At 43.4% G+C, this 27,050-nt stretch overlaps 2 protein-coding genes across 7 annotated transcripts in view; both read left to right on the top strand.

Annotated features, from left to right (window-relative positions):
* Positions 1-19,568, top strand: part of pip5k1ca (phosphatidylinositol-4-phosphate 5-kinase, type I, gamma a) — a 39,126-nt gene extending 19,558 nt beyond the window's left edge. The window contains exons 9-25 of one of the 6 annotated variants that reach the window (XM_042708972.1): positions 2,425-2,508; positions 2,684-2,732; positions 4,497-4,581; positions 4,756-4,920; positions 5,509-5,650; positions 5,763-5,795; positions 6,011-6,112; positions 8,684-8,873; positions 10,672-10,737; positions 12,050-12,139; positions 13,213-15,392; positions 15,809-15,875; positions 15,997-16,155; positions 16,249-17,182; positions 17,341-17,446; positions 17,747-18,056; positions 18,232-19,568. In XM_042708972.1, the coding sequence (XP_042564906.1) occupies positions 2,425-2,508; positions 2,684-2,732; positions 4,497-4,581; positions 4,756-4,920; positions 5,509-5,650; positions 5,763-5,795; positions 6,011-6,112; positions 8,684-8,873; positions 10,672-10,737; positions 12,050-12,139; positions 13,213-13,215 (1,009 nt within the window). In that variant the 3' untranslated portion in view covers positions 13,216-15,392; positions 15,809-15,875; positions 15,997-16,155; ... (2 more) ...; positions 17,747-18,056; positions 18,232-19,568. Of the gene's footprint in view, positions 1-2,424; positions 2,509-2,683; positions 2,733-4,496; positions 4,582-4,755; positions 4,921-5,508; positions 5,651-5,762; positions 5,796-6,010; positions 6,113-8,683; positions 8,874-10,671; positions 10,738-12,049; positions 12,140-13,212; positions 15,876-15,996; positions 16,156-16,248; positions 17,183-17,340; positions 17,447-17,746; positions 18,057-18,231 lie in introns of those variants that run through there. The other 5 variants (XM_042708973.1, XM_042708971.1, XM_031574765.2 and 2 more) reach the window with 5 other exon arrangements.
* Positions 19,477-26,946, top strand: LOC105889693 (ras-related protein Rab-11B). The gene is made up of 5 exons (XM_012815599.3): positions 19,477-19,615; positions 23,176-23,371; positions 23,611-23,804; positions 23,934-24,014; positions 25,678-26,946. Exons 1-5 carry the CDS (start codon positions 19,576-19,578, stop codon positions 25,821-25,823), a joined length of 657 nt encoding a protein of 218 aa, XP_012671053.1. The 5' UTR covers positions 19,477-19,575; the 3' UTR covers positions 25,824-26,946.
* Positions 26,947-27,050: the final 104 nt, after the last annotated feature.

Genomic DNA, 27,050 nt, shown 5'->3' with positions numbered 1-27,050 from the left:
TTTAGTGGTTATATACTGCCATTTCCAGTGTTCATATTGTAACAAATCACGGAAGTGCGGAATATTTGTTATGGCTTTTTATTAAATACTAAATGTACAATGTAAATGTACAAGTTATCACGAACAGACTGTGCTACCGTCACACACCTGTATAAACTCCGTCCCAACACAGAACAACGACATGCAATTAGAACAGTAAGGAACATTGTTAGGGAACATCCTTGAGCGCTAGTGCATCACATAGAGAAAAGTATGCGCCCGCCGCACGGCATTATGGGGCGACTATGCCGGCACGTTACAATATAGTGCTTTTATTTATGTTAGGACATCACGATTGCTTGGTCTCGGAATCATAACTATAAATGTTAAACATTATTGTTAATGATACAAATATTCTCCTATTTATTGTTATTATAATTATTTAAATCCGAGGATGTCTGTAGAATCACGCAATCAACAACGATGTATCTTCCTTGGCTGAAGTAGCTAGCATAGCATTGGCCATCGAAATGAATGGCGTAGCTAGCATAGCATTGGCTGTTGAAATGAATGGGAGTTGTAATCTGTCATTCAGGTCTTGGTGTATTTGTGAGAATACAGCCTGATTGGTTTATGCTATGCGGGCTTTGGCCAATGACAGGCTGTCATTGTTCTGACTGAGATCAAATGCAACAGGTCAGCCAGTGTTTAGTGTTTTGTGTAGCAAATGTCGGTAGGGAAAACGTATGCTTAAGGAATGTGTATTGAAACCGGATGTCGTCACTTTAATCCGGTCTCTGGTTGGATAAAACTTTTCAACAGAAATGGACAAGGACCTTTACTTTTTAGTTGAGAAGTTGTGTTGATCGCCTGACATGCAAACGATCGGTTTTCTTTAAATGATTATTATTTTTGTGAAGTTATACGGTTTATTATGTGAATAAAGCTATCTACACAACTTTTTATATGTCTACATTGACTCGGTTAGTTGTTCATGTGGTACACGTAGGTCTTAACTGAAGCTAACGCTTAGACCAACAATCCATTGGAACACATAGTAGCTAGCTAGCCTCGCTGCTAATAAGTCTAACGTTAGCATGCTGATATGAATAGACCCATTATAGTCAGGTGGCTTAATGCTCAATTGACTTGTTAACCGAACTTTTACGAAGTCATACAACTAAACACACAAGTGACTTGTTAACCTATGTCTACATTGACTCGGTTAGTTGTTCATGTGGTACACGAATGTTGCAGAGTATTGCAGGACTTAACTGAAGCTAACGCTTAGACCAACAATCCATTGGAACACATAGTAGCTAGCTAGCCTCGCTGCTAATAAGTATAACGTCAGCATGCTAATATAAATAGACCCATTATAGTCAGGTGGCTTAATGCTCAATTGACTTGTTAACCGAACTTTTACGAAGTCATACAACTAAACACACAAGTGACTTGTTAACCGAACTTTTACGAAGCTATATGACCAAACACAAAGCTAGCACTGTTAATTCCGCTATAGCTAGCCAGGTCAATTAGCTTGCCTAAGATACTGCAATTTAAGCTAACCAATTACCTCATTTCCCCCATGTGTTTGTGATGTGTAACATATATCCTTAATCAGTCATTCAAGTTATTAACGTTTATTTACCGCTAGCGATTACACGACACAAGGGTAATTCAATCGCTATTAATGTTGAACTTGAACTTCAACAACGTCACACAACATTAAAAGTCAGGCATCGGCATGGTTCCTAAATAATAAATCAAAGGTCCTTGTCCATTTCTGTTGAAAAGTTTTATCCAACCAGAGACCGGATTAAAGTGACGACATCCGGTTTCAATACACATTCTCTGGCCATACGTTTTCCCTACCGACAAGTTAACGGAGAGACAAACGCTTGTGAACCGGTTCATAACTTTTAAATAGGGCAAAGACCGGTTTATGCCATTTTAATACCGATACGGGACGTCACGCATCGATGTAGTCGTATCTTACACGCTTAAAACGGATATCGATACGTATCGGGTTTTTTTTACACCCCTACTGTGCACACATGGAGAGCTGTCCCAGTGGATTCATTTCAGACCTGTGATCATTAGTGGGTAAGCAGTAGAACTTGTATATTATATATATAATTTAATTTAATTTTTTTCTATTTTATTTTATTTATCTTATTTTATTTTTGATTAATTGTCTGATTTTGATTTATGTTTGATATATACGTTAATGCCTTTTTTAGGTTGTATAGCCTTTTTCACTCTGGCAGGGGGACTGCCAATGGAAACTAGCCTTTTGGCTATAATTGGGTGCATTTACATCTTAATGTTCATGAATGTACACTGTCCCTCTTGATCAAATACAAATTGATTGATTGATTGATTGATAAAACGCCTTCCCCACATTTCCCCAAGTAATATCTGTCTTTGCCTGTCCTCTGGCAGGATGGGTGGCATCCCAGCTGTCAATGGCAAAGGGGAGCGCTTGCTGCTGTATGTTGGCATCATTGACATCCTGCAGTCTTACAGGTGAGTGAGTCCCGTCTGGCTGTCATGAAATCCGGGCCTCTCGCCTTTCCTCGGTCTCTGCTAGAACGATCCAATCTCTCCTTTCCTCCTGCCAGTTCTATTTGGTTGTGTCCTTACAAATCGACTCCTTCACCAACTCTATACTCTCTTTTCTCCTCTCCCTCCGTGTTTGCAGGCTGATCAAGAAATTGGAGCACACGTGGAAAGCTCTTGTTCACGACGGGGTAAGTCAAATCACCCCCAACCCCCCCAACCTCTAGCGTTCTCCACAGGCAGTCTGAGCCATCTAATCGCTGTCAGAAATCATCTAATAGAGGAATCGTGCAAATATGTCTTTTCTCCAGCTTATGTATTATGTAACGTAATGACGCTCGGATCTGTGCTTGAAGATCTAAAACCTCGACCTCGCCAGCGCGGTGTTGTTGTTCTGTCTAAATCCCCACACAGATGCTTTTACCATCAAGTCAAACGGTTGGGAGGCTGATCTGTCTGCTCAGGGGTTTCTTTTAATCATTCAACAGAGGGCACAGGCTGTCCTGCTATCTCTTTCACGCCTCCTCTCTCTCTGTCTCTCTCTCTCTCTCTCTCTCTCTCTCTCTCTCCCTATCTCTTTGTTTCTTCCTCACTCTCACTTTCTCTCGTTCTCTCTAGCCGCTGTCTTCTCAGTGGTTTTCTTTCCCTTCATGTATTTATTTATAAAGGAAGAACGGACTAAAACACAACGTTTCCCAGGTTGACACCGAGACAAATCCACACTCCAGTTAATGCTGGAGCGTGTTCATAGCCCTGCACACTGGGATCTAGTCAGGGGCCTCCTGTGCAGGATGAGGGAGTGTGGAGCAGGTTCATAGGCCTGCACACTGGGATCTAGTCAGGGGCCTCCTGTGCAGGATGAGGGAGTGTGGAGCAGGTTCATAGGCCTGCACACTGGGATCTAGTCAGGGGCCTCCTGTGCAGGATGAGGGAGTGTGGAGCAGGTTCATAGGCCTGCACACTGGGATCTAGTCAGGGGCCTCCTGTGCAGGATGAGGGAGTGTGGAGCAGGTTCATAGGCCTGCACACTGGGATCTAGTCAGGGGCCTCCTGTGCAGGATGAGGGAGTGTGGAGATGTAGTGGTCCTTTGAGTCGGTGAAAGTGAGTGAGATGGTGGGTGGGTGAGTGAGTGAGTGAGTGAGTGAGTGAGTGAGTGAGTGAGTGAGTGAGTGAGTGAGTGAGTGAGTGTGTGTGAATGGATCAGTCAGTCTTTGCACTGGCCCCTCGTTTGTTCTTAAATCCGATTGGTTGCCGGTTGTCTTCCTCGAGCGGAGGAGGAGAACCACCTGCTCTCCTCTGCACCGTTAACACACCCCTAACTCTGACCTGTAGCTCAGACGTCCCTCACACACACTCACACACACACAGCAGCAGCAGCAGCAGCTGGCAGGTCTTATTATAGCCTCACGGCTCTCTTCTTCCACCTCACACCCTGTCTCTGACGCACTCGCTGGGGTGAGAGCAGGTGGAAGACTGGCTTCCAGCTGCACCAAAATTCAAATGGCTCACTTTTGTATTTTTCTTTTTTTGTTTGTTTTTTTTCGGTGCAGGTCCACCTGTCGTATAGAAGCTAATTATTTTGCAGCATCGAAAAATGAAACCCTTTGATCCGTTCCAGATTCCTCTCTAATCTCTGTAATAGTGATGCCAGCCTTGGCTTTGGGGTTCTCTACCACAGATGGTGTGCATTACCAGAGTAGCAAACCCAGAACTCTACAGTGCCACTTCCCCTTTTTCAAATAGCTTTTGACCTGCAATCTCTTCTGTCTAGTTTAGTTTGACTGCTTGCCTTGCTGTACTGGGTTCTTTGAAAAGCACTACATAAATAAAGAATGTATTCTATCCATTTCATCCCCCCTTTTGGGTTGTTTTAGTGTCTTGCGGAACATGTCGCTTGGCCCTCTGGGCCGGGAAGGCTGGGCTTTTTAAAGAGTTCTCCATTCGTGTCTTTCAGGACACCGTGTCTGTCCACCGGCCCGGCTTCTATGCAGACCGCTTCTTTAAGTTCATGAGCAACACAGTCTTCAGAAAGACCTCCTGTGAGTATATCTGATAAAACATACTGTAGATGAGAGGCATACAAGCCTGTCTGTCTTCCTAAGGAGCCCTGGTGGTCACGTTGTAATGGAGAGGAGATGGTAGAGGCCTTCTCTTATTACATCTGATGAGTCGGTTGTGTGGTTTGTCTCTCTCTCTCCCTGTTCTTCCTTCAGCCCTCAAGTGCTCACCCTCCAAGAGGGGTCGCGTGTCCTTGACGACGGCGCCCAAGTACCAAGGCCCCGGGGCGGCGTGGTCCGCCAGCCAGCTGCCCTCCGAGAGGGACGAGAACATCTACGACCTACGAGGTGCCCGCAGTTTCCCCACAATGGACGATGAAGGTAGCCATACTACAAACGGACTCTGACTGGCTGCTGGCTTAGCTCCTACTGAAAAACACCCCAGTGCTGTTGCATAAGGCTTTCGCACTGCGTCTGTTGCATAGGGCTTTCACACTGCGTCTGTTGGGCTTTCACACCGCGCCTGTTAGGCTTTCACACTGTGTCTGTTGTATAGGGCTCTCACACTGCGTCTGTTAGGCTTTCACACTGCGTCTGTTGGATTGGCCTTTCACACTGCGTCTATTGGGCTTTCACACTGCGTCTGTTGGATTGGCCTTTCACACTGCGTCTATTGGATGAAGCCAACATTTTTGGGTTGCTAGTTATCTTTTACTAGAGGAGGTCAATGGAATTCCCAATCAGTAAAGTTGAGGAGGTTGTGAGTGAAATCTGTATGTATGCATCTATAGATTGATAAATCATATATAGATTGATAAATCATCTTTTTGCCTTGTGAGCTTTGCCTTTTGCTTTTCCACCTGGCAATGACTTAAACTAAGACAATGTTATGACGTAAGAAAACTTTCATATCCTCTTTGCTTAGCCGACTTGACCCGTAACCCCTGTGATTCTCGTTCTGTCCTGTAGGACGGCCAGACCTCCTGCCCTGCACTCCACCATCGTTCGAGGAGGCCACCACGGCGTCCATCGCCACCACCCTCTCCTCCACCACCTCTCTGTCCATTCCAGAACGTTCCCCGTCAGACTCCACGGAACACCCTCGCTACAGGTAACCCCAGCTGGAGCCTGTTTGACTCCTGTGTGCTCGTCACCCATAGCAGCACCTCCGTGTGACCTGTGACCTCACCGCCCTACTCCTCTCTCTGTGTTCCCCTCTGCAGGAGACACACCCAGTCCTTGGGCCACGAGGGCAGGTATGAGAAGGAGAAGGAAAACCTCTCTGCCAGGCACATACTTTCTCACAATCAATTCCACTTCCATTTACATTCAATTATTCACTAGAAGCTTCTGTCTCAAGCCTGGCTGTCCCAGTGTGAGCACTCTGGGTGGAATCTGTGCAGGCAGATGTGTGAGGCCTTCCAGAGGGTGTTTCAGTGTGTGACTGCTCATCTTGTGTGTGTGTGTGTAGGACTCAGGAGGAGGACCAGCAGACCATCACGGTGGAGGTTGAGGTGAAGAGGCACGACAGTGAGCCGACCATCAGTGCCCCACAGCCCTCGCCAGAGACCAGGTGTGGCTCAGAAACTCACACTCGCATACTTCCACTCCAGTCTGCAGATTGAGAAGTATACTCAGAAACACACAATCGCATACTTCCACTCCAGTCTGCAAATTGAGAAGTATACTCAGAAACTCACACTCGCATACTTCCACTCCAGTCTGCAAATTAGTATACTCAGAAACACACAATGCGTTGCTTAGAATGAATCCTCCAGATAGCGCAGCATATACATTTGTTTTTTTAGACCATATTATGGCTTTCACAAGGCATACATAGAAACACATACATCTTCACCAGCCTTCAGACAGAACACACACACACACACACACACACACAGTTTTTCTGTGTCCCAGACCCAAGGCGATGTGCGTGACTGTAACTCCAGCCAGCACGTTAAATATAGCAGCTTGTCCCGAACACATCAGGCCCGGGACAATGATGCGGTTGTTATGACCTGTGTCCCTTTTGTTTCCCGTAAGTTAATATGCTCTAATCCTCCGCGCTGAGCTGGAGCCCCATTTGGCGATTGGGGGAGATGCGTGGTAATGTCTTTAGTATCGACCCACTCCAGAGCCGCGCGGGGAGTAATTAGGTTAAGAGTGAATGGACGAGATGAGGGCCCTTTTTTTTAGGGGAAAGTACAAAGCTAAAATAAATGGGGGGCGCGGGAGAAGTGGGTCAGGGTGGCTGAGCGGCGACAGACATATGGGAGCGGGGTGCGGTGGGGAGGAGCGCGGGCCAGCACTGGAGTCGGGGAATCGGCCATCTGCTCCTATAAGCCCCTCTCTCAGAGCCTCACCTGCTGGTGCGGCCTGCTGTGTTTCGGGGGGGTGGAAAACTAAAGACTTCAGCATAGTAATCTCATAGTTCAGTAAGTATGATGTCGCATGCAGACTAAGAGCACCTTCCTATGCAAGGCTATGACATAGGAGTTTCCCCCAAAATGCAGAGAACAAAGTGAGGGAGAAGTATCTGGATGTTTGAAAGATACGCCTTTAGTCAGGCAGTCAAAATCCTTTGAAGTAATGCACACGGCCAGACAAAAATAATAATAAGGGTTAATTGGCAGTGAAATAAATTATACCAGCTGCAATAATACTGCCTGCTAACTCCTTCATGCAAGGAGCCCCAGCCAATCAGAAGTTTCCCTGCAGGGCCTTTGGAAGAAGTAAACAGACAGACTTTTTAATATGAGTTAAGCTGAATAAACTGAGCAAGCAGATTGGACAAGATTAGTTATTGTGATAATAATGATTATCATTATATTCCAGACAGGGGCAGGTTGTTACAGAGGTCTTGCTGTCTGAAACGCTTATCTACAAATCCGAATCTGTGCCACATTTGCTCGCCCCCGCAAACAGTGAGTAGGTGAAGCAGTGGCAGTCATATCCAGAGAGTAGACATCCGTCTCAGTGGCACAGTCATATCCAGAGAGTAGACATCCGTCTCAGTGGCACAGTCATATCCAGAGAGTAGACATCCGTCTCAGTGGCACAGTCATATCCAGAGAGTAGACATCCGTCTCAGTGGCACAGTCATATCCAGAGAGTAGACATCCGTCTCAGTGGCACAGTCATATCCAGAGAGTAGACATCCGTCTCAGTGGCACAGTCATATCCAGAGAGTAGACATCCTCCTTAGTGGCACAGTCATATCCAGGAAGTAGACATCCCTCCTCAGTGGCACAGTCATATCCAGAGAGTAGACATCCGTCTCAGTGGCACAGTCATATCCAGAGAGTAGACATCCTCCTTAGTGGCACAGTCATATCCAGAGAGTAGACATCCTCCGCAGTGGCACAGTCATATCCAGAGAGTAGACATCCGTCTCAGTGGCACAGTCATATCCAGAGAGTAGACATCCTCCTTAGTGGCACAGTCATATCCAGAGAGTAGACATCCTCCTTAGTGGCACAGTCATATCCAGAGAGTAGACATCCCCCTCAGTGGCACAGTCATATCCAGAGAGTAGACATCCTCTCAGTGGCACAGTCATATCCAGAGAGTAGACATCCTCCGCAGTGAACAGTCATATCCAGAGAGTAGACATCCGTCTCAGTGGCACAGTCATATCCAGAGAGTAGACATCCTCTCAGTGGCACAGTCATATCCAGAGAGTAGACATCCGTCTCAGTGGCACAGTCATATCCGAGAGGTTAGGACAATCCGTCTCAGTGGCACAGTCATATCCAGAGAGTAGACATCCGTCTCAGTGGCACAGTCATATCCAGAGAGTAGACATCCGTCTCAGTGGCACAGTCATATCCAGAGAGTAGACATCCTCCTCATCCTCCTCAGTATTCATCACCCATTCTAGAACCAGGTGGAGGACTGAATGTGGTGGGCTCAATGCAAGTTTGGACTTGGCAGCACAGATTAGGCTTTCTTCCTTTTTTTCAATCAGCAGCTTCCCTGCCTCCAGAATAATTACACAGAATAGTTCACATTCAGGAGGCCCAGCCTAGGGCCAGACGTGAGGTCAGACAGACAGGGAGAGAGAGGTCGCCAGCTCAGAGTGGCGGCTCTGATAGCGGCTCACTGTTGCTCTATGTGTCTCTCTCTCTCTCTCACACACACACAGTGAGGTGCCAGAGGCCTCCACCGATGTTGCTGCTGCTGCTGCTGCCGCCGCCTCCTCCTCGTCCTCCTCACCCGTCCCTGCCAGTCCCAGGGTGGTAGTGGAGTCAGACCAGACCAGCCAGACGTCTGGATGTCCCAGCAGGGCTTCCATAGATGAAGACGAGGACGTGCCAATCACAGACATCTACTTTGTAAGCATCCTGTTCTTTCTATTTCCAAGCCCTGAACTAAAGAAGCAGCCAGTGAAGAAGCCTATAGCGCCGCTTTTACAAACGAACAAGGAGGTCCCAAGGCCAAGCAGAGTGAAATGACCCATACATTCCATCCCATACATTCCATCCCATAATTGTTTGTCAAACTTTACTCATCACCGGAAGCCCATCCCCAGCAGAATGAACCACAGAACAGAATAACAAGACCAATAGTGAGAGCTGAACGCTGTGTGTGATCACCAGTAGAGTGAGAGTAACTGTGTTCAGTAGGCTACTGTAACTGTACGTTGCCCCACAGAAACCCAGCGGCGAGGACAGCGTGTAGCTGGGAAGGGTGAGCGAGCAGCTGAGAGCGGAATGCGAGTGCCATCTTTTTTCTTTTCTTTCCCCTGAGTTGGTGATGAGTGGAGTGGCTCAGTCTGCCTCTGGCGTCGTCACAGTCCCTGTCACCAGATCACCAGGCTCTGATCTCACTCTGAGATTAGGGGTGAAACTGACACCCAGGGCCCCCCCCTCCCCTCCTCCCCCTCCCGCCGCCTCTCCCAGGTTTCTGCGACGTCGAGGAGCAGACTGATGACACCTCCTCCCTCTTGATCTCACAGCATGCCGCTAACATGCTGTTTATAAGAATGTGTGTGTGTTCTTGCTCGTCTCCTGTCTGTGCGTCAGTGTGGTAATGGTCTTGCATGCCCTGCTGTGATCTGTGATCGTCGATCTGTCTCAGAATAGAAAAGCACTTCTGTTTGGGTTGGATCAGGTTTGTTTCCCTCCCTGCTCCAACTAGTGGTAACTTGGTTGAACAGCGTGGGCTGGATTGGAGTGATGATCTGCAGTGTGTGTGTGTGTGTGATGTCTTACTCATGGGCTAATTTATGTGTTGCGTAGAGGCGATGATGAGGATGGCGGCTAAAAGCACCCTGTTGACATCCTCTGTCACTCCAAATCATCTTTGGACACAGTGGTTCAGAGTGGAACCCCGATGCAGGCTATAAACTGACCTTAACAAGAGGAGATGCATGTAGAGATGAGACCAACCCCCCGCAAATATGTGTGCGTGCACCTCCACAGAAGGGAGATGGCATCCTCTTTTCATAACATCTTGTGGCAGTTCGTGAGCCCGGCTGCACGTGTGTGTGTGTGTGTGTGTGTGTGTGTGTGTGTGTGTGTGTGTGTGTGTGTGTGTGTGTAGCCTGGAACAGAGTTGGGCTCCTCTCTCCAGGGGCAGCGGGGAGGAGTCGTACTGCACCAGCATCAGGTCCCACCTGAATTATTCATCCTCCGCCACCTCACACTACACCCACGCTCCCCACTCCCTGTGCTGGGTTCATCTCCGGCGCCACACGCTGGGACGCCTCCGCTACTGCAGCCCAGAGAGGCAGCAGACAGGGCTGCAGCTGGACCAGACTAGGCTTTGATGTGTCCTTTAATCATACATTACACTCGTTTCAACACGAGCCAGCCACCCAGCCACACATTGCCCTTGCAGCTCCCCAGGTTGGCTTTGTAATGTGGTCGTCACGAGGCCCTTATTAAGGTTGCTGGCTGCAAACTAACGATCACATCCCTACTCGGGTATGGTGGTGTCTGAGATGGCGGAGTCTCTCTTCATCACTTTCAGATACTCATATCTCAGTTGGCATTGCATGTGACTACAAAAAAACAGATGTTATGTCTTGCCACCCATGCCATGTTCATTTCAGTGGTCTGTGCCATCCTTCACTTTCTCTCTGTCACATCTCTCCTCCCATCCATCCTTCCCCTCTGGCTCTGCTCCCAGTTTTCAGACGGGAGTCTCCAGGTCTCCTCTTTAGCACCGCTGCCAATCTCTACTCTGTGCTGGAGTGTAAGTCCCACAGGCTTTTGGTCTCGCTGCTCTAGCTGCATTCAAATAGTCCCCTTCCTCATGCCAGAATCCTGATAGGTCAGGTGGTTTGCACCACAAAAATGCTACCAATGCTTTTCGGAAAATGTACTATCTGCAGTCAACATGGGTCAAACTGAGTTAAAGCTGCAGTCTGCGATTTCAATCTAATACACTTTTTCATTTCAAATTGCTACTCATCGTCCTCTAGCTGTGGGTGCAGTCTGTGTGTTCATACATTCCTAGTACTGTAAATCGGAAACAAACATAGTGGCTTGGACCAAGCCATAAATGATTCCAACCAATCAGTAGTTGCTTCAGGAACACGGAAGGGAAGGTTGTAATTTGATTTGCTGTTGAGCTGAAATATCAACAACCCTTCACCAGACTCGTGGACAACACCTTTAAATCAGGGTTTGCTATGAAGACAGCAGAAATGACTAAGTTAACTATCCCTCCTGAGTGCATCCCAGAATCATAGAAATAAACTTAAGTGCCACAAAACGTGTGGCAAGATGGAGATACCGGTAGTAGCTACTCTCTCCCTTAGACACTTGCTTTGATGAGCTAAGCTTCACTGTTTATTTACTTCTATAACATCTATTGGACCATCAGGCTGATGTTTATTTACTTCTATAAAACATCTATTGGACCATCAGGCTGATGTTTCAACAGCAGATGAAAGGCCCTCACAAAGAAGTACAGAGTTGTGTGTGTTTGTTTCTTTTACCCTCCTGCCTTCAGAGCCCCTCCCCCTCTGACCTGAGCACAGAGCTCCCATTGAGAACCTAATGGTTTGCAGTCCCTTTGCTGTTGGCTGTTCTGGCACCTTTTCCTCCTACCCACCTAATTTCTCTCTTTTCCTGGCTGTAGCAACACTGCTCCCGACACTCCCCTGTCCTGTTGAATTCACCCCCACTTGCTGCAAGGACAAAATGGGGGCTGTTGATTTCATGTAGACCGCCAACGCACAACCCTCCAGTAGAACCCTCTAGAATGTCCAACTTTGAATCAATTTGAATGCATGAATGTATATGGTGTTATGTCTTTGATTTGCTCATACCAGTATGCCCTACTGGTTCTCGTTCTCTCTCTTTGTCCCCCCCCCCCCCCACACACAGACTTCCTCATCTTGTCCCCTTTCTGCATTTCTAATTTTCTTCTCCTGCCTTGTCTTCTCTTCTCTTTCTCCCCCCCTCCTTTTTGCCTGCCCGTGCTGCCTCTCTGTGTGTACGTGTGCATCGACGGCTTGCTTTGTGTGATGCCCTCTGCTGTTTGCCTGGCGTAACAACAGCCTTCGGACGAGAGCACCTGGGTGTACTCCCCGCTGCACTTTGGGGGCGAGCCTAAGAACCTGGCGGATGTGGAGGGGGAGAGCCAGACCGTAAGTGTGAGACCAGCACATGTGGGGCCATCTCCACCCTTTTCAGACCACCTCTGTGGCACACGACATGGTTGTGTCATGCATAATGGGCCAGCACTGGTGCTACCCGGTTGTGTCCTGCATTATGGGCCAGCACTGGTGCTCTCGTATATTTCATCAGAGTACGATTTCTATTGCTGCCTCAGTCATGTTTGCATGTAAATTCTAATGCTTGAGTTCTCCTTATTAATTACGTTTTAAAACACGAGGGAGAGATCATCATAGTGTAAAATTACTGCTTTATTACCATAATGATCAGATTAATTTGTTCAACACATTTTTTCCATTTTTGTCCAGTGTTTATGTTCAGGTTCCTAGGTCTGACAGCCCCTAAAATGGGGACAGATCGCCTGGCTTTGGTCTGTCAGGCGTCATGTAGACCACAGACACCTCGTGTGACTTCAGTCCACGTTCAGAATTCCATTTTTGTTGTCCAAGGATGCCATTTTAAACCCGATTATCAAACAAGTAACTTCTCTGAGGATTGTTGGAAATGAAAATTATTTTGTGTCGGGTCCTCTCGATTTTTGTCAAACCAATTAAAATGAACTGCGTCTATATGTGATCTTAATTTCTTCCCTAAAGATGCCTCGGGATAGTGTTTTAAATGTACATGGGAGTTTCTGTTAGTAAAGTATCAGCCCTGTATCCTGGTGACTGAATTCAAACCCTCTTAAACCTTACTAGCTAAGTGTAAATCAAGGGGACTTCTCCTCATCTTAAACCTTACTAGCTAAGTGTAAATCAAGGGGACTTCTCATCTTAAACCTTACTAGCTAAGTGTAAATCAGGGGACTTATCCTCATCATATCTCTATTACAGCGCACCTGAGGAAACATTGCTAGTCTTGCTGCATCCTGAGTGGTCATCGCCATCACTCGCCTCCTAATTAGCATGTCCTCACGTCTTCAGCATTGAGACTCCTGTGCTGTGGAGTCTTATGTTAGCATGTCCTCATGTCTTCAACATTGAGACTCCTCTGCTGTGGAGTCTTATGTGTGTCTTATGTTGTCTCCCTGCTTCTCCCCCGACAGTAATGACACTGCTGATGAAGGCTCCAGCCCAAGGTGATCCTCCTAGCAGACCGGAGTCATCTGTGTACAAACCCACCTGCGAAGACACCAGGACAAATCTCTCACACTGTCGGTGTCAGCGCTCGTGTCCAGTGTCTACAGAGTCATGGCCAACTCCGTGACTTGAAATCAGAGGGTTTTTTTCTCTCTGTGTCGCCCTCTGGTTTATCGCATTTATAATGTATGGATTTCTGTCTACGTATTGGTCTCTCCCCCCAGCTGACACTCCACGTGTGTAATTTGACTCATATCACAGTGAATGTTTTTTTTGCTTTATTTGTGCACTTTTCAGATAGAACTGTGAAGATGATGTGTGTTTCACTTTACACGTAGGAAAGCTCTAGAACTGAAGCCAAAGGTTGTTTTTAAGCCTTGGCCTTTTTCTACTTGATGAAAAGCTATACACCTGAGGAGGCGGCACCATCCCACTGGGTAGGTACTAAACTAACGATCTGGTACCACCATGCAGTTATTCAGGTTCCTTAGAGTTCCATTATGAGTTATCTAACTAAAAAAACAGCCTAGTTCTTATGTAAGCTAACTGTACACTAACTTAAGATACATTTAGATAGTAAGTCATTCCACTTCAGATGTTACTTTGAAAAGTCTTCCAAGACAGCTAAACTGACTAAATTCCTCCTAGTGGCTTTGTTTCATAAAACTTGATGCATTTTCTGGAACTATATTACTACTCAGTAGACATGTGGTCGCAGTGAAGTTTTGTATTCCTGAATCGATTATGTGGGATTTTGTTACTTCAAGTCATTGGTCAGATAATGCTTCACTGCATAGAGAGATGCTCCTGCAGTTGGGTCCAAGACCAGAGCATTTTCAGAGGCCAAATTTCCCTTAACTTAGTGTTTTTTTTTTTTGTTAAGCGTGTTCCCAATATTTCAGGCTGCTTTCAGACAGCACCTTATCACGTTTTCTGTCTGAAAAAAAAATGTCCGTACAATCGTTTCAAAGAGTGAGACTTTTTTTTTTCTCCATTTAATGGTCCTTCTCCAATACTTAAATTAAGATGTACGTTCACATGGCCTTGGTGTCGGTGTCAGTTGTGTCTCTCCTGTTTATGTTACATTTATTTATTGTGTGCGTGTGTGTGATGGCGTTTAAAGGGGTGCTGGTTTGTTTGCAGGAGGGAATCTATTGTCAAAGCAATGTACAATACAGATCATTGATCATGTGCAGTGGCCAGTCAACTGCTGCTATTACATGACATCAGGGGACGGTAGCAGCAATATATTTGTTTTTAAAAAAGGAACGTAAGAAAAGAAAAAAACAGTTCTGACGTACGTTTTCATTTTCATTGCCTTATGATTGTTTATTTTGTTTTTGTGATATTTTATTCATTTTGACATCTTTTATCCTATTCCTTTGCAATTGTTTTCTTGAGAATGTGTACATAGGTATATAAATACATATAAAGATATATAAATATATTTTCCATTTGGATGGAAGAATATTATTTTTATTTGATTTTGATTTTGATTTTTTTGCAAGTTGCTTGCAAGAAATGCTTTTGATCTACATTCTGGACTGTACAAATATATTACCAGATGTGAATGAGATGCAGCTATATTTATTGTGTGTACACAGGTTTCTTTGTATGGTGTGTTTCACAGAAGTTCTCGGGAGATATACAGTACATGCAAATGTATCCATAGCGTGTTCTTCTGACGTTTAGCTGTATTCGTGTAGCCTATGTTTGGTCAAAATGCTGTGGGTTCTCTCTTAAGAAGAGTCGTTTGAATAAAGAGACATAGCATGATTTAAAATGAATATAAAATGCATATCAAAATATGAATCTTTAGTGTATGTGTTTAGAACATCCTTGTGTTTATCAACAAAGATAAACAAGTGGGTGGGTGGGCGTGGTGTTTGTTTGTGTGCGTGAAGACTTTTAAGAATGGAAGTAAATAAATAAAATAAAACAGCCTGGTGTCTACATTTTACCGTTTAGGCTTTATTAGTTTGTCTTTCACACATTTTTGTTGTGAAGCATTAATACTTATGGTAGGCCTACTACTTTCCTGACCCTGCCTTCAACTCATGACATTCCGCATGTGCCATGACATCAGCGTCTTCTCCATTCTATTTGGTTTCCAATGTTACATTCAACTTCTGCATCAGAATTCTAGGTGAGTAAGTCGTTAGCTCTTGTAGCATAGCATCACAAAATATTAGCCGGTGTTTAGATCGGAATAATACAATACAGCAGACTAAAATATAATGTTATCATGCAATACTAGCTATTGGTGTCAAAGTGAAAGGAGTATTTCCTCAAGTTTGGACACCGGTAATCATATGCACTAAAGTTACAAATGCGATGATAAATTGACGTTGAAAGCTGCTTGTTTGTTTTTGTTGTTGTAATGCTAGACTGTAGGCTATGCTCATTTAATGTAAAAATAGTCTACGCACAGGAAAATACCAGGGTTATATACAGGAAATGGTCACAAATGAAATAGGATAGGTTAACTTTATTCATAACCTTTTCATGTAGCTACGTAACCTCGTTTCCTAAAATGATTGTTTATTGCCTGACTATTTGTAGATTAATGACATGCTGTCCTAAAATGACTGGCAAAATGGACGTGAGAGGTTTTTTTCCAGCAATGAAGGTAAGCCATAGGTATAACTAAGCCTACATTTACAAATACAGGCCTAGTTATAGACTTGCCTGTCTCAGTAAGGTCATAATGTTGTTGATATTTTTCTAACCATATGACCTTTGTCAACAAGCCCCTATTAGATAATGTGGCCTCTGAAGCATCTCACATCCTGAACCTATCTGAGACTCTCGGTTGTAGCCATAAACATGACAGGCAGGGGGAACACATTCATCCGCCTGAGTTCTCAATCATGTCAACTCATGGAAGCCTTAATTTGGGGAGAACCAGGGTAAGTATCACCGTTTTAGACTTTGTCCTCTCTGTTTGCTAAAAGTAGCCGAGTTCAGTAGTGATGCTTACGCTTACCAATTCCCATACACAGAGAGACCAGCGGCAATACCCTATTTCGGCGAACCGTGCCCCTCTGCTGTCTGAAATTGAAACCTTGAAGAGGGAGCTGGGTGATGTCCAGCAGAAACACCAGAGCATTGTTCAAGAGCTACACCGGTCCATTTACTTTCCTCAGTGTGGTGGTGACAGTAATTCAAAACTAATCCTACAACAGCACCTTAGCCTAGGTGAAGACGGGATGCAACCCTTTGAGCAGAAACTACAGGTGTCAAATGGCAAGGTTTTTCACCTGAATCAAAATGTCATAGGCACAGCTGAACGAGATCTTAGAACATCTGAAATAAAAATAGAGTCACCAAAGTTAGATTTGAAAAAAGCCTGTGACAAGATCCAAGCTCTCCACCAGGCTGTAGAAACATCTAAGATGAAGAAAGAGGCAGATCTCAAAACCTTGAGAATGCAACCTGCTGTTTCTGAGGTAACTTCCTTGCAGAGCAAACTGAGAGCATCAGACCTGAAATTCCAGTCCCTGGAACAAAAACTGTTCTATACAGAACAAAAAGTGGTGTCCTTGCAGGACAGATTAATAACTACCGATGACAAGGCATTGTACCTGGAGGAAGCTCTCAGGTCTTCAGAGGAAATGGTGCAATCCCTAAATCGAGCCCTGCAGGAAAGTGAAACTCAAACAAGCACAGCCAAACACAAGCTTGAGTTGTTGCAGGAGCAGAACTCAGAACGTCAAAAGACATTAAAGAACATGACAGACTCTCTTGGGTCCACGGAGGGACTGTACTGGAAAAGAGTGGCTGAGATGGAACTTAGTTTAGAGAATTACAAAAGGCACATGGACATTTTGCAAGATGCATTGAGCAGGGCTGAGTCCATGCACAAGGAGGAAATGAAACAGCTTGCAGATAAAATGGAGAAACAGGCCATACATCAACAATACCTTCAAAATGAAGGTGAGTTAGGCATCATGGTATTATGGATAATATTTGATGTTGCCCATTCTTTATCAGTGACCCAAGTGTGATTACAAACTGATGCTAATATTTGTATACTAACATAAACATTTAATAATATATATATATATGTTTAAGTGCTACAATTCTATCCTTAGTTTTGGATTTAACAAAGGAATTACTGCAAGAACAAGTACAAGCCAGAAAGGACCTTGTAGGATCAGTTAAATGTGAAGAACATTTACAAAACCCTATACAATCAAGGTAGGGTTGATATATAAGTTTATTTTATAGTTATTGGTACTGATGAAAACCTTGAATTTAACCATCTGCCTGATATACCCATGATAGACCCTTGTGTCACTTTATGTCTATCGGGTTAAAGGCTAAAAAGTTGTATTACCCCTTATTTAGGGTCAAATATGTACACAGCACACAACTGAATCATTGAATTACAGCAAAAAGTAACTGTCCTGAGTAGATTAAGTATTTATAAGTATACATTTTATTATAATTGTATTTATTATAAATATATATTTATGAGTATTATTTTGTCTCTGACAGGCATGGTGATATGACACGGAGTGATGACCAGTCTTACGCTATGGATAACCTGAGCAAGAGGAGACAGGCTGTGATAACCAATGAGCACCTCCTGCAACATGATATGCAGAAGGGCAGACAGACAGAAGGACTGGAGAAGGGGGAGAGGCCTCTACTGGTATATCTGAATAGCTTACACGAAGAGTTTATGGAACTTAGGGAACATCTTGTAGTCCTGAGAGACAGTGTGAAAAGAGAAGACCAGATGAGGTTGGACTGGATGAAGGTTCTGGAAAAGATCCAAGAATGGGAGAGCGGGGCTGGGAAACTGGTATGACTTTAAAGGACATCACACGCATATGACTCTGCTCAGATGATATGCTCAAGTGTGCACTTACCCTTTGAATTTCACATTGCTAGCACCATGCTCTTTCGCAGATGTTCTTGGTCAGATTAATCATTGATATGAAACATGTAAATGAACTGTGTTTCTCAACAACCTGCAGGTGGACAGCTTGTATTATTTCCAAAATCATCAGATGCTCGGAAACAAAGGAGGCCTCAGTGATGAAACTGATGTGACATCATATCCTGTAAAGACGTCTTCTACATACCCCCCTCCTGAAATGATGACTCACAGAGAGGGCATCAAAACTTACTCTTGGCCTCAGAATCCACACAAGTAATCAACAGACTCAGAACTGAACATGAACTTAAGCTCTAGAGGTTGTTGTTTTTAGTGTTTTGCACACTCTGAAATATTTCAAAAAGTGTGGAACTCCTCCCATCCGTTTAGAGTAATGTTACTCTCCCTGTTTCTGCTTTAATGGATGGTATTGTAACAGGCGAGATATTAATAATAATGTGCTGAACAAGCAGTGTCAGTTTCATCCCCCAAATGGACCAGATGCAGAGCAGCATCTACTGACAGTCCCAAAACACCTGAAAGATTTCCAGACATTGTAAATGCCAGATCGGCAACTCAAGATTAACATTATTTACATAAATTGACATACTTATTTTATATATTATTATATATTTACTTAACATTTACATCATCTGTAAATTAAATGAATTTGAAGTTAATTGTGTGCAATAGAGAAGCCACACTGATATCCATGTGAATTTCTTTTTTCTAGCGGGCTTCCATGGGGACACTACGGTTCACTACGGATGTCATGAGTCCAACAATTTCAGCTCAGTTACCATTTTGCAAACCATACTGGAAATTATTTTAATGAATAAAATGTCAGTTTATCAGTGCATCTGCCATCATCAGTTGTTTATCATTTTTTTGACCTGCTAGATGTTATCAGCATCGAGGAATTTCTGTCAACACTTACAATAACTATAGTTGGCTACAGCTTATCTAAACACATGAAACTCCTTGGGATATTTAAATTCCTCAGATATATTTGGCTCATTCTGACTGGAGTACTTTGCTTTCATAGCTGAAAAGGGGAATTTCCTTGAAATATCCTGAATTGTAAAAAAGCTAAAGTTATTTCACAGATTGTTAGCCAATTGACAGTCGGCTTACTGATAATGGTAAATACATTTGGTTCGCTGTATCCCCTTTGGCCCCAGAAATACAACACAGAAAGTGCTGACTATTCATCGTTGGATCACGGGTTTTCCACATGTATTTGACAGAGGTGAAATACATGGCGGTGATCTTGTGAGGCCAAAGTCCTCCCTCTAGTGGCAGTCCTTCCCGTGTCTATCTTTCCACCAGTCTTTATAGCCCAGGAGCCGCTACCTACCCATTCGAGGTCGCTTAGGTTTCCTGCCGGTCTGAGTCAGCCCGATTGTACTAGTATATTTTTTATCTTGGGGGGAAAAATTCAACAATGGGAACGCGCGATGATGAATACGATTACTTATTCAAAGGTAAGGCTTTTTCACGTTTGAGAAAGGCAGTGTATTTGTTGCCATGTCATGGCTATTAAGCTAATGTTACCGTTAACTAGCAGCCCAGCTAGCTAACAGTAATGTTACCAAAGTTCAAAAGAGGAAGTCTTTAAAAGCAATCATTCCTCGCCATAAACTTGGGTATCTAGTTAGCTGGAAAGGGGAAGCAGGAAATATATAGGAATTGTCTGACCATTTTTTTTAGCTTGACTCGGGTTTCTAATGTGTGACTTGTTTGGCTATTGCTCAGTTTGCGAGGATATGTTACCTCCGTATCGTTTGCGGATATGTGTAGCTTGTTAGCTAGAGTCGCGTTTGCCATATTGTTACTAGCTTGCTAGCTAACGTTAAATAAATAACATCACTCCGCCCGCTACGTTTACCTGTTAGCCAAATAGCAGACAGCCAAATACGTTAGCATAGCTAGTCTAGTAAATGTAAGTCTAAATTTGGTGACATAATACAGCTCAATGAGATACGTAAGATAATTGATAAAATAAAAGTAATTTAGCTAGGCCCTTGTGTTATTCTGACAACCAGGATAGATAGACCTCGCTAGCTAGAGTAACTAAGGTCCGCTACAGTTAGCGCCCATTACCTTCATTGCTACAGGCACATATCTAAACTAAGCTAGGTTGGATCAGTCCAGGACAATATTTTCTCGATGAGTGGCTACTTATTCTATATAAGATATTCCGTTATTAAGGCAGTTGTAGCGGTATTATGGTGACATGGGTCCCTTCATTTTGTAAGCTTTTATTCGAATTTGTTTACTGGAAGTAGTTCTTGTTAGCTTCTAGCTGCAATCTGATTATCCTGTTAGCCTGTAATTAGCCAGTGAACATCTACATAGTCTGACTTGTTATGCAGAGTGATGCTTTGCGAACCTCCACCAATGTAACAGGGCTTTAAAGCTAACAAACATGCAATTCCCTTACTAGCTAAGACAGATGCCACATAAGTGTGGAGATGGTCTCACAGCCAGATAACATCAACAAATGTCTAAAAAATACGTCATTATGAACTATTTAACGTGAACGTCAGTTACTGTAATGAGACGTGAGTGAAATCTAGCATGATGATTCAATATCGAGGAAGCTAAGCTGGTCAACTCAATCAATGTCAGGTCCACCCTTACATTACACCAGCTGCATAGGTTTGAACTCCGCCAATATTTAGGGGTATTATATATTCAGTAGTGTTATATTAATATTACTATAGTGACATATGTCTCCAAGTCAAAATACAGGTCAGGAAAAAACTTTTCGCATCTTGAAAGAGAACTGAATGATTTAATCCACTGGACTCAGAAACTATGGTGATCTTTACCTTCCATCTAGCAGCTTGCACTATCAGTATACTGCATGGTTACATTCATCTATTCTCACCACCCATTGTGTTAATATTCAAGTCAATGCATAGTGCTGCTATTACAGCATATATATATATATATATATATATATATGCTGTAATAGCAGCACATGCTAGACTAACAGGGAGTTTTTTTTCTTGCCCGTGTTGCCAATGTGCTTGCACTAAGGGGGTTCAGGCTCTGGGCTCTGTAAAGCGCCTAGAGACAATTGTATTGTTATGGCGCTATATAAATAAAATTGAATTGAATATATATAATCGGTTTAGAATCGAGAATCGGTTTAGAATCGAATCGTTGACCTCTGAATCGGAATCGAATCGAATCGTGAGGTGCCAAGAGATTCCCACCCCTAATAGGGTATGAGGTAGAGTAAGTGTACGGCAGTGCGGTGGCGGTGGGTGCAATTGGCAGAGGGTTTCTACGGGTAGACCGGGTGGAGAGATTACAGCAGCGTCCCATAGCGAAGATAGTCTGGATAAGGAGAAAAAGAAAAAGAAATATATATATATATATATATATATATATATATATATATATATATATAATATATATGTATGTATATATATATTTGTGTATGTATGTATATATATATATATATATATATATACATACAATCATATGATCTATTTACCTATTGTCTATTTTTTGTGTGTGTGTGATAATGCACAGGCATTGGAGTCAGGAAATTAAGCGTTTCACTACATATTGTATTATCTACGATGGCGGTGTTGAGGCGAGGAAGATCAGCTGGATTGAACTTATGGCTATGGACACTGACCACATTAAATTCATTGTTGGAGCCACTTATGATGTTCTCCCATCTTTGCTGAAACCTCAGTCAGTGGGTGGGTGAAGACGGAAGCTGCCACTTGTGCATGGGTGTTGGCTCATTAAAACATATTCTCTGGTTGTAAAACTAGTCTTACCCAAGGTCGATACACGTAAAGACATAATCAGGCAGACACCACTGTTGAGCCTTCTGGAGGTGTTGTAGGCCTAATTCAACGAAACACTGATGAAGGAAGGTGCCTGCTTGAAAACCCCATTGAAAAGCTCACAAAGGCAGCTTTGTTGTTGTAGTATCCTGCACCCCGGGTTCGGTGGTTGAGCAGTCATGATGTTGTGTCTAGCAGTTGTGCGCTACAGACAGCGGATGTTGTACTGTGAAGGAGAGCCTTTACGGATCCTGGGTACAACATGCGGCGAGTGGTGCAGCTATCGCCTGTCAGTTGTGTGTTGTTGTATCCTGCTGCTCAGGATCTATGGTTGGGTAGTTGTTATATTGGGAAGCCCCCATCCAATAGCACAAACACAATTTAACATCTTTTCCTGTGTATAACTAAAATGAATATTATTGTATGTGACAAATTACATTAGATTTGTTAAAGTTAAGTATAAAGCTTTTTGCAGTGGTCTTAACAAAACGGAAACGTTTGGCAGGTTTGAAACCTTTGCCCTGGTCTCTACAACACTTTTATGGCACACAGCAATGGGAGGTGTATCTGCATTCTGCAGTGGGTAGTTGAGATGATCTATTTCCTCATACAGTAATGTGGTCTTGTAGCCACTGAGAGGTCCTAATATGTTAAAATATGTACTTTCATTACTGGTTTACCTCACACACAAATAGCCACAAAAAAACCCTAGTAGGCCAAGGCTACAGTGAGTGCAAATACTATGTGACAGTGAATAAAAACAAGATGGTACAGTATGTAGCTTTTGAGATCCCAGCAAGACAAAATGCTCTGTGACATGATAAGCTGCAGATACTGTTCTGCATCCCCTTGCCATTTGTAATTTGGTTCTGGGGAAGTTACAGGAAATAAGTCATTAGAATGTATTTACATGATGCAGGGGAATTATAGGCTATAACCAGAGTAGTGTGTGATTTTTGGTTTTAATTTGTCCAAAATCAATTAATTAAACAGCTTTATTATGACTTTTTTTTGTTCTCTGTGTGTAAGTTGGTGAAAGGTGTGTGATGTCACCAGAATTCTGCCTGGTTGCTTTTCATTAGTTATCATTCAATCCAGTCATGTCTTTTCAGAAATTATTCTTCTGAAGGGGGAAAAAAGCTTGTGTCTTACTATAAGTACAAAACTATGTGGCACATTTAGTTGGTCTGTTGATCGTCTTCACTTCCATGTTTGCTTTTCTATTGGGGCAGTGGTGCTGATTGGGGACTCTGGTGTTGGGAAGAGTAATCTGCTCTCTCGCTTCACTCGCAATGAGTTCAACCTGGAGAGCAAAAGCACCATCGGAGTGGAGTTTGCCACACGCAGCATCCAGGTGGACAGCAAGACAATAAAGGCTCAGATCTGGGACACAGCAGGACAAGAGCGCTACAGGGCCATCACGTCAGCGTAAGTGTGTGTGTCTGTCTGTCTGTGTCTGTGTCTCTGTGGGTAGGTGTGTATTGGGGGGGGTTACTGGAACACAGGAACAGCTCAGAGGGAAATAGAGTAATGCAGCCCAGTGGATTATCACGTCATCTCAGGTTCATTCTGGAAATGATTGTCTCTGTAATAACTAAATTGCAGTGGCATAAATATCAGATACATGGGCAGTGTGCCACGTACTAAACTGTGGTGTGTTCTTCCAGGTATTACCGGGGCGCAGTGGGCGCTCTGCTGGTGTATGACATCGCCAAGCACCTGACCTACGAAAATGTGGAGCGCTGGCTGAAGGAGCTGAGGGACCACGCCGACAACAACATCGTCATCATGCTGGTGGGCAACAAGAGTGACCTGCGCCACCTGAGGGCCGTGCCCACTGATGAGGCCCGGGCCTTCTCAGGTAAACACAGCACAGCTTAGCGCAGCACGCTCCTCCGTCCTCCGGCTCGCTCTGGGCCACAGGCTTCAAAGCTGATGTCTCACTCAACAACTATAACTCTCTATCTTTTTTTATTTTTTTTGTCTCTAGAGAAAAACACCCTCTCTTTCATTGAAACATCGGCCTTGGACTCAACAAATGTGGAAGAGGCTTTCAAGAACATTCTAACAGGTATGTACTACACCATTAGTGTTAGTGGTGAAGTAGAAATGAGCAAAGATGTAAACCACATTTTTTTTTTACATAGCATCACTTGTTTGTTATCTTGCCTCTTTAGGAGGATAGATTTATCATTTAAAATAAATTATTTCTTGATGGTTTTAATTAAATTTAACTGTAAAAAAAAAAAAAAAACAGAGTAAAACTGTTTCATATGCTAATTGATTGGATTAGACTTTGGTACAGTGCCATTTTTGTAGAGATGAACTTCATTGTTGTTGACAAGTTAGCAAGCAAGCTAGCTACATAAGAATACTCTTCTCATACCGTGACCTACAACTGCTCACATGGCCAGTGATAGGTGAAAATTCACCCTAGTTACCTTAGGACTCCGGAGCTGCATATAAGAATATTTATTAGACAAACAACAATTGCAAACGGGCTCACTCCCAGCACAAGGCTGAAAGTGAAGCAATGATAAACACATCGCACAAGGTTTATATAGACAGAAGTTGAGCGTTCAGCAGAGATAACCACGTGGTGGATTTCTGACGCTCGAGGCAAGGATGGAAGTTTTGCAAGGTCGGAAGAAGCACAGTTCGACCCTTCTTATCACTTCTGGTCTAAACATGCTCTTGTACATATGCAGACTAAGTGGCACCTAATATTCTAAGTTACACACACGCAGAAACACAGAAAAGCCATGTTCCTGCTTACATAAGTACATGATTCATATAAGGTAATTAATAATACAAGGCACTTGATTATTATATTCTTAAGTCATTAACAGTGTTTGGAAATTATCTCCATCAGCCAGACACTGTCTGAGGCAGAGACTAAGGTAGAGGTGGATTGAATTTAGCCTCAGCTAACTTACACAGAGTTTATGAAAATAGTAGGTCCTCCCTCTATTTCAACATTGGCATGCAGCTTTCAAACATGTCATTTTGTGTAATGCATCATTCTTATGCTCATCACTATTTCAACAATGTATTAATAGACAAACAAAAGGTTGTGCAAGTTTGTATATGATTAGGAGGGAATGTCATCTAAGCATGCAGAACACATCTAATTCCCTGAGCCTCTAATATCAGAGCAGAGTATAAAGGTATCATGATGACGCACCAAAAACTGCAGGAACAAACACTTTGAAATGACTTCCATAACTTCCATCTGCATTTGACCAAGTATGGTCATGGCCTCCACTTCCTGTGAAAGTCTGCCATGCTAAGGGGGCTGAAGGATTGAGACCTTGACATGACACTTGAAATAAAAAGTTCTGATCAGCGGTTCACCTGCTGGCCACAGACAATTTGTAGTCATCACCAACAGCAAAACCATGGACCTGAGTGTGAAGGGCACCTCACAGTTAAAATTCCTCCAGGAGGGAAATGGGTTCTAAATAGGTATTTGTGAAGAGTTAGCATGTTGTCATGTGGAGCAATCTTCACATGCTGATAAAAGAATGAAGTGGAGGGTGTGCGTAAAGATGTCACTTTCTTTATTTGTCTCAATGACCCTGAACAAATCTGAGAGTATGATACTTCACTAAGTGACTTGTGTTCAAAGTGGCTAATTTCAGTTTCTTGCATTTTTTTCTTTCTGCCACAGAGATGGCAAACAAAAGCACAATTAACTCCCCTAGCATAGCTGACTTTTTTTATTTGTCTTCTAGAAATCTACCGGATTGTGTCACAGAAACAGATAGCTGACAGATCTGCACACGATGAGTCTCCAGGCAACAACGTAGTGGACATCAGTGTGCCCCCCACCACCGACGGGCAGAAAGGCAACAAACTGCAGTGCTGTCAGAACCTGTGACACCTCTCTAACCCTCCACACATCCCCATATACATACACATTCACACACACACACACACTCACAACACACACACACACACCGAGCCCTCACCTTGCACATCTTTCCTACACTCGTCATCTGCGCTTTGCCCCTGTATTCTGTCTTGCTGCTGTTTCTCTTTTGACCTCCTTGTCATTTCCACGGAATTCTAGAAAGTCTCTGAGAAGTCTTGATTTCTAGATAACATTCCTTCTGTGTGTGTGTCTTTCTCTGACCTTTTTTTTTTTTTTTTTTTTTTTTTTCTTCCTGTCCTTTCTCTGCTGTGCTAACTTCAGAGCTCGGTCTTAACCAGCTGAGCATTAGCAGTTGGTTTCTAGCCACTGATCATGTGACCCGCTCCTGCTGATGGAATGGTGAGAGATCAGTCTGACCCGAGCTTTCAGCCCCTCCGGGTGTTTCCTAGGCATCCCTGTACAAGCGTGTGGTGTACAATAAGCAAACGTCTTTGGGATTTGAGTCATTTGACTGACCAGTGGTTCCATGGAAGTGCTGGTGAAAGAATTTGTAGGGCCTAGATTGTAGAGAAACCAAAGGAGGGCTGCAATCATTTTGATTGTTTGTTTATTTGTTTGTTTTGGTATCATTTCTCTCCTCGGAAAGGCAACATTTCAAAATGGCACGTGTTTTTGTGTCCGTTGTGTATTAATACTTGCCACTGGGAGGGTTACTACTGATTCCTTGGGTTTCAGGACATGTTCATGGATTGAAAATGCAGACTCAACGCCTGGGAATCCAGCATGTATACGTAACTCCACGGTCAATCATTTCAAGAAAACATCATCAATCAAACTACTAATTATAATTTAAAGAAAGGAAAAAACTCTAACCAGTACACGACAACACAAAGGGTGGTGTTGAAATACCTGTTTACAGTGGATTAAGTGAAATTGTATAACATCCTTAAGAACAGATTTTGCATTGATGGTTGGTTTGAAAATGCCTTATGTTTCTCCATACTGTCAACATGCCTTTTTGAAGTGTGGGTATATGTAACTCTTATGCATCATCATACATCACTCAGTTCTGTTCATTTGCCTTTTATCAAGTAATGTGGAAATAAAAATAAACCAAATCTGTGTCAAACAGTGGCAGAGTGAGTTCCTTAATACTGTAGGTTGTGTCAAGGTGTTTTTTTATGGTATGTTAATCTTAAACCAGAAACATACATTTACATCAGTCACTTGTGA

Source organism: Clupea harengus, chromosome 10 (genome assembly GCF_900700415.2).
Source record: "Clupea harengus chromosome 10, Ch_v2.0.2, whole genome shotgun sequence".
NCBI lineage: Eukaryota > Metazoa > Chordata > Actinopteri > Clupeiformes > Clupeidae > Clupea > Clupea harengus.
The sequence above is the reverse complement of the archived record's forward strand: the minus strand, read 5'-3'. Positions and strand labels throughout refer to the sequence as shown.

Excerpts from the sequence above, each read along its gene's own strand:
- LOC105889693 (XM_012815599.3), top strand. The coding sequence starts at position 19,576 with ATGGGAACGCGCGATGATGAATACGATTACTTATTCAAAG. Across the intron at positions 19,616-23,175 it reads ATACGATTACTTATTCAAAG|TGGTGCTGATTGGGGACTCT; the intron begins GTAAGGCTTTTT and ends CTATTGGGGCAG. Across the intron at positions 23,372-23,610 it reads TACAGGGCCATCACGTCAGC|GTATTACCGGGGCGCAGTGG; the intron begins GTAAGTGTGTGT and ends GTGTTCTTCCAG.